We start from the raw sequence: 7,270 nt of genomic DNA on the forward strand, positions 1-7,270 counted from the left end.
ACGACGCCGAGTGCTGGGGCTGCACGTACGCCTGCGGTGGCAGCACCCCCGGCTCCCGGGGCCTCCCCCACCTCCCGCGGGCCCAGCTCCACCCGCTCTTGGGGGCGCGGCCTGGAGCGGCTAGCCAATGGGAAGCGGCCAGGGGAGAGGCAGCCAATGGGAAGCGGCCAGGGGAGAGGCAGCCAATGGGAAGCGGCCAGGGGAGAGGCAGCCAATGGGCTGCGGGCCCGCTGTGCCCAATGGGTGCGCAGCGCAGCCGGAAGCGGTCAGAGCGCGGCGAGGCGGGACACGTGTGGCGGCGGCGGCGCCGAGCGCGGCCATGGAGCTGCTGCCCCGGAGCCCCGGGGAGTTCGGATCAGCCCGCTACTGGGAGCGGTTCTTCCGGCAGCGGGGGAAGCGCCCCTTCGAGTGGTACGGGGCCTTCCCGGAACTCTGCCCCGTCCTGCAGAAGTACGTCCGGCCCCGTGACAAGGTGAGCCCCCGCTGGTGCCCCCGTCGATCGGCCGAGCCCGGTGCCGCCGCGTCCCGGGGTGCCACAGTGAGAGAACAGGAGAGACCCAGAAGCTGCACTGGCATGGGGAGCTGTGGGGGTCCCAGCACCCAGATCATCTCCGAGGCGCAGCAGATGCGTCGCTTCTGCACCCGTGTGACTCTTCCATATGGAAATGTTGTCTCAGGGCCATGGAGAAGGGGGATTGCGGGTGCTGTGGGTGTGGTTGTCACAGAGGGCTGGTGGCCGTGGCTGATATTTAGTTGTAAAACACTTTATGGCATGTTTCCAGGGTGTTCTCCCTATCACGCTGCTCTTGTGCTGCTCCCCAGGTTCTGGTGGTGGGCTGTGGGAACTCGGAGCTGAGCGAGCAGATGTATGACATGGGGATGTGCGAGGACATCGTAAACATCGACATCAGTGATGCAGTGATCCGACAAATGCAAGAGCGGAGCGGGAGCAAGAGGCCGAAGATGCGCTACCTGCTGATGGACATGCTTCAGATGGACTTCCCTGATGCCCACTTCCAGGTGGTGCTGGACAAAGGCACGTTGGATGCCATCCTCATCAACGAAGAGGAGGCCACTCTAGCCAAGGTGGACAAGATGTTTGCTGAGATCAGTCGAGTCCTGCAGGTAGGAGGGCGCTACCTCTGCGTCTCTTTGGCTCAAGCCCATGTGCTGAAGAAAGCAGTGGAATACTTCTCCCAGGAAGACTGGGTTGTGCGTGTCCATCAGGTGGCTGGCACCGGGGACAAGCAGCAGTTTGTCCTACCAGTCTTTGTCTACGTCATGACAAAGTTCAGGAAGATCCCTGGCTCAGCATTGCAGATCCTGGAGATCTGCCCTGAGGAGCAGGACAAGCCGATGCGGGTGGAGAGCGCGGAGCAGCTGGTGGCGGCGGTGAAGGACAGGCAGCATTACGCCCTGCTCTGCAGCCAGCTGAGCAAAACTCCCTGTGGGGAGCAGGTTTCTCTGGACCTATGTGACAAAGAGAGCGGGAAGCCTCGCTACACGCTGCATGTGGTTGACAGCCCCTTGGTGAAATCATCCCGGGACAATCACTTTGCCATCTTCATCAGTGAGTACAGCCTCTCATGCCTGCAATGAGATGGTGCACTGGCCAGGAGCTGCAAAATGACCAGCAGTCCTGGCCCTGCTGAAACTGGGGCTGGAGAGGGGAATAACCTGCCTGTGCAGGGTGCAGTTGATGTTTTAATCCTGGCTTTGTGGTGGGATGTGTGTTGGCCTGGTGGTGCAAGCAGAGATCTGGCACTCAGCTTGCTGGCTGAGTGGATGCCCGTCTGGCAGCAGAAGGACACTGCCTGCCTTGTCTCCTAGTTAGTGATTCCTGCCTTGATGCTGGTGACAGCTGCCATAGCACATCACTGTGTAAAGCCCAAGCGCAGCGGTCACAGCCAGAGAGGTTTTGCTGGTCTGTGTGGGTATCCTGACTTTCCAGGGCCAGGCCGCTCGGGGCTGTGCTTTGCTCTTGCACCTTGCAGAGTCATGTCAGGCTTTGCCAGCAACATTGTTCCCTGCCTGCGGACCTGCAAAGTTGGGGCGTAGCACAGCCTGGAGATGGGTCATGAGGCTGTTGGACACCCCCTTCTTGTGAGACGTGGCTTTTCCAGCCTCCTGCATGAGCCTGCCCAAAACAGGGATGGTCCTGGCTCTGCTGACGGTTGCAGAGCACAGCTCTAGGCATGCAGTGGTACTGCCTTGTGATGTCTTACCATTCCCTCTCTTGGAGGCGAGGGCAGTCGCCTGGGGACTAGAACTGGCCCAGGCTGATGGCAGCCTCTTCTGCAGTCCCACAGGGCAGAGAAACCGAGTGGCTCTTTGGGACAGAGGAAGGGCGGAGGCAGCTGGCGGCCAGCGCGGGCTTCAGGCGCCTGGTCACTGTGGCCCTGCACAGGGAGCAGCACTACGAGGGTATGGCTGGCATCCAGGAGGAGCTGTCAGGGAAGGTGATGGAGCTGGCCCCGCCGGGCCTCCCTGCCCGGCAGCAGGTGAGCCCCACCGCCTGGCACCCTCGCTTGGCTTCCCCAAAACCAGGGCCTTGCTGGCTCTCTGCCAGCAGCAAATCCCTGTTTGCCAAGGGAGACCAAGCTGCAGTGCATGAGCTGACAGCCTTGGTGGGGAGGAGATTGGCCTCAGGTGTAGCTCCTCTCAGTTTTCCCTCCAGCTGGCTGCCTTTGCTTGGAGGCGGGATTTGAGGTGCCTGCATGGCAGGAGTTGGTGTGAAATCCTTGCCCTCCAAAACCCAGCATCCCAGGAAAACCAGGCATCCTGAAACCCTGAGAGCATCCAGTCTCTCCTTAATACTGGCTTTAACTTCCATTCTTTGTCTTCTTCTTGCCCCAACTCTCCAAACCCAAGCTCTTGCAAGAAGTCTTTGGGGTGTTTGCTTCCTGTACCCCAACACGCATATGGGAGGGAAGCTGGTGTCCCACACACTGGTTCCCAGCTCCCCTGTGGCTGCCTACAGCACATCCCATTGCTCCTGCACTGTGTCTACTTCGTCCTGGCTCTTTAGCCATGGGCAGGACAGCAGGAGTGCCAGGGTCTGTTCCTGTAGCCTTTGCTTCCTCATGCCAGTCCCTGTCCTTGCTGCAGGTGCCCTTCCTGTCCGTGGGAGGGGACATCGGGGTGCGGGTGGTGCAGCACCGTGACACCAGCTCCCTGAGTGGGGAGTATGTCGTGGAGGATGTGAAGGGGGACGGCACCTGCTACTTCCGCCGCCTCATCTTCCTCTGCAACAGGAACGTGGTGCAGTCGGAGGCTCGGCTCCTGGCCCCCATGCCTCTCCCAGGTATGTGGGGCAACCGGGAAGGGGCAGGGTCCAAGGGAGCCTTTGGGGTGGCAGGGAGTGAGACTGATACAATAAGCAGATTGTATACAATAAGCAGATACAATAAGCAGACTGCTGGGACCTGCCTGCCTTGTCCTGGAGCAGCTCTGGGAGTGTTTTTACGCTCTGCTGCTTGCCTTGTGGGTGGGGGTGGCTAGTCCCCAGAAAGCACCCCTGTCTCCCACCTTGCTTCCACAGCCAATGCCTCCTGTTTTTCAGGCCAGAAGAAGCGGAGGAAGGACAAGAAGAAACCCAGCCCCCCTGAGCCACCTGCAGCCATTGACAAGAGCTACCTGTGCTGCGAGCATCACAAGGCCATGGTTGCGGGGCTCTGCCTGCTGGGGGACCCCAACCCACTCCCAGGTGACAAGGCCAGCAGTGGGAGGCTGTGCTGGGGGCAGGCACATGCAGGTCCATGTGTCCCAGCTCCTTGGGGAAAGGCTTTCCTGGCCGAGGTGCCCCGTGTACCCTTCCTGAAGTGGTTTGGGGCCAGCGGGTGGACGAGCGGTGGAAGCATGGCCTCTGGTGGCTCACTGTGTGCTCTCTGTTTGCAGGAGCCGTGCTGGCAGTGTTGGTGGTGGGGCTTGGTGGGGGCAGCCTGCCCCTCTTTGTCCATGACTACTTCTCACAGGCCAGTGTGGCTGTGGTGGAGATCGACCCCTCCATGCTGGAGGTGGCCACGCGCTGGTTCGGCTTCTCTGAGGGTGACCGGATGAAGGTGCACATCTCCGATGGCCTGGACTATGTGGCCAAGCTGGCGGCTGAAGGTACCATCTCACAGAGCACCCCGCTGAACCTAGCGGGTGACACGCTGGGGACCGCAGTCTGGGCTGCTTTCACGCTCTTCTTCCCCTCCCCACCCATCTGCTATGTGTCACGAGCTCCAGCCTTGCCAGGTCTCTGCAGCTCACAGGCCTGTCCTTGCCAGTGTGTGTGTGGGACCTCTGGTTTGCTGCCTCCCCCAGCGCCAAGGGCTGCTGCTGTGGATTTCATTTGGAAAGAGAAACCCCAGGAGAAAGAAGCAGCCGTAACATGGCAGGGGGAGCCTGTTGACCACCTCATCTGTTGCCTCCCCAATGTGTGTGGCTTGTCTCTTGTTCCATGGGATAACAAGTCTCTGTGCTTCCTCCTGCAGCCCCAGCCCAGTGTGATGCCATCATGTTCGATGTGGACAGCAAAGACCTCACGGTGGGGATGAGCTGCCCACCCCCAGCCTTTGTAGAAAAGCCCTTCCTGCAGAACGTTAAAACCATCCTCAAGCCAGAAGGTAGGAGGGGAGATCTGGCCGTGTCCCTGCAGCCAGCCTGGCTGGTCCTGCACAGGGTTTGAGTAAGGAGGCTGTGCCACCATTTTTCATCCTGGAGAACAGCGGCCGCGGCTAGGAATGCTGTGTGAGCATAGCAGCCACGGCCAGGATTACTGTGTGACATCCACCGCTCCTGGCAGGTCCCAGATCCTGGTGTTTCAGTGGGTGTTGTGACAGCAGGGAGCAGGGTGGAGTGGGTGGCCCATGGCACTGCTGGGTCAGGCAGGCTTGAGACATCCTGGGGGGCCAAGAAAGGCTGCAGGAAGGCAGAGGGTGTAGGTGGTACCCGGGAACAGATTGTGTGGCCACCCACGACCCATGTGGTGGCAGGTACATGGAGCTGGGCCAAGGGCAGCGGGGTGATGCCGGTACTCCTTGTGCTGTCATGGGGGAGATGTTTGCACCAGGGTGGCACAGATTCAGTCGTGTTCCCACAGGGAGGTGGGGAGCAGGGAGCTCTGCATGGTCTGGTCTGAATTCCCATCCTTCTTGCCCTGCTGCAGGAGTCTTTGTGCTCAACTTGGTGTGCCGTGACGCCCAGCTGAAGGAGTCTGTCCTGGCCACCCTCAAGGAGGTCTTCCCACTGCTCTACATGCGCCGCATTGAAGGAGAGGTCAACGAGATCCTGTTCTGCCAGCCCAGCCCCGAGGGCCGGCGGGACCCCAAAGAGCTGGGGACACGTGCTGGGGTGCTGGAGGGGGCCCTGCAGCAGACTGGGCACCCCTGGGACAGCTCGTATGTGCTGGCAGACATGCTGCAGGCCATAGAGATCCTCTGAGAGGGACTCCAATGCCACTTGAATGAGAGAGAGGTCCTCATGTGGGTGCTGTGGCCCTGCAGCGGAGGGGTGCCCATGGCTGGGACTGCCACCCCTGGGGGGGCTGGTGCTGGCCTGGGTCTGCCTGAAGGATGGAACTGGCATGGGAGGACGCGGCCTGTGGCGTGGCTCCCTGGGAAGGGGTCCAGGCCCGTGGAGAGCTGTGCAGCCCAAGGGGCAGCGCTGGGGTAGTGAGGGGAGGAAGGTGCTTTGGGACTGGCAGGGCTGTGGGTTAGGGTCTGTTGCCATTGCTTTCCCATTGTAGGAAAAATATCCCTCTGACCATCGCCTTCCCCTCCTGCACAGCTTCTTCTGATGCCGCCTCTCCCCACAGCTCCAGCATCCCTGATCACTGGTGTCTGTGCAGAGTCCCAGCCCTGCCCCAAGCCTGGCTGTGGATGTGTGGTGTGGGCTGAGAGCTGTGAAAATAAAGTGCTCAGGGCTGTTCTGAGGCCTGCAGTGCTTTGCTAGGCTTATTTCTGGAGTGCCCAGCACCCCTAGGAAAGGTATGATCACCTCTGCTCCTCAAGGGCACGTCCTGGGGACAAGCAGCTGCCCCTTGTACTTTGCTGCCTGCTCCACACTTGCTTTCCTGAAGCTGACACCACCATGTGCCTGCCCCTCTTCCGGATCTTTCCAGTCATTGCCACTGGGTCCTGAGACCTGGGACCTGTAAGCCCCTGGGCCCTCAACCCTTCTCCCCCTTGCCCCCCTGGGCCAGCAGGGGCCAAGCCCTGTGCTTGGCCCCCTGGGCACCCCAATGTGCTCAGCCAGCTGGTGCAGGTGAGCCTTCCTGCAGGATGAAAAGGCAGCGGGAAAATACCCATCGGGGTGTTCCCACAGCACCCCATTCCTGCCCAAGCGTCTCATTCTGTCTCTCCTGAGGGTGTTGCAGCCTGGTCCCTCCCTCTGAGGGTTTGCTGAAGAGCTGACCTGTGTATTCCGCCTGGTTACAGAGCAGTTGCCCTGCTGGTGTCCCGTATTCATCAGAAGTCGTTTGAGGGGGGGGGATTGTCTTTCTCCCCTGCAACAGCTGGTACCAAAATGAGTCTGAGACATGGTACCAACGTGACTGGCTTGCAGACATCAAGGTGACAACATGATTGGGCACTGTGATGCTTTGCCAGTGATGCTGCACCCCCACTCCCTGCTTCCTTCTGCCACTGGCACCCTGAGCAAGGACATCTTTCTGGCAGCTGCTTCCTAAAGCAAACCCCCTGCCACCTTTCTGCAGCCCAGCGTGGTAACAACACCAGAAGCAGCACCAGGGGGATCTGACCTAGCTGTTGGCATGGAGGCAACAGCAGCCACATCTTGGCATGGCTGCTGGGGCCACCTCACCAGCTTTGCAGCTGTGTCACCCTGTCCCAGCAGGGTGTTGGTGTCGTCAGCCTTTCCTCCAACAGCAGGGGCCAGCTCTCCTCCACCTCCGGGAAATCCTCCTTTGTTTGGAAAGCTGAGTGAGAGGGTGCATGAGCCTGAGGGTCTGCAGTTTGCCAGCCCTGTGGGGGCTGCAAAAAGGGGTGCCCCAAGGGCTCTCACCCCCTGAACCAGTGAGGACCACAGCCACTGTGCTGATGTGGGAGATGGGGCTGTTTGTGCCCAGGAGGTGCTATGGCAGCCATGCCAGCAGCAAGCACGTCCCTCTGATCACCAGCCCTGGCTATATTTTACTTTTAATTTGCCAGCAGGTTCTGCTTTAGAAGCTGCTCTGTTCAGATCCCTTCTCTGATGTTCCCTGCCTTATTCCCCTTCACGGCGAGGGACAAAGTGGTGCCCTACTTTTTCCCTGGGCTGGCCTGCT

General features: G+C 60.2%; 1 protein-coding gene across 1 annotated transcript; it reads left to right on the top strand.

The window, feature by feature from the left end:
* The first annotated feature begins 226 nt into the window (after positions 1 to 226).
* Positions 227 to 5,918, top strand: METTL13 (methyltransferase 13, eEF1A lysine and N-terminal methyltransferase). The gene is made up of 8 exons (XM_027800677.2): positions 227 to 472; positions 823 to 1,570; positions 2,302 to 2,501; positions 3,109 to 3,304; positions 3,563 to 3,706; positions 3,898 to 4,110; positions 4,479 to 4,610; positions 5,153 to 5,918. Exons 1-8 carry the CDS (start codon positions 320 to 322, stop codon positions 5,425 to 5,427), a joined length of 2,061 nt encoding a protein of 686 aa, XP_027656478.2. The 5' UTR covers positions 227 to 319; the 3' UTR covers positions 5,428 to 5,918.
* The last annotated feature ends 1,352 nt before the right edge of the window (positions 5,919 to 7,270 follow it).

This window comes from Falco cherrug, chromosome 12 (genome assembly GCF_023634085.1).
Source record: "Falco cherrug isolate bFalChe1 chromosome 12, bFalChe1.pri, whole genome shotgun sequence".
Taxonomy (NCBI): Eukaryota; Metazoa; Chordata; class Aves; order Falconiformes; family Falconidae; genus Falco; species Falco cherrug.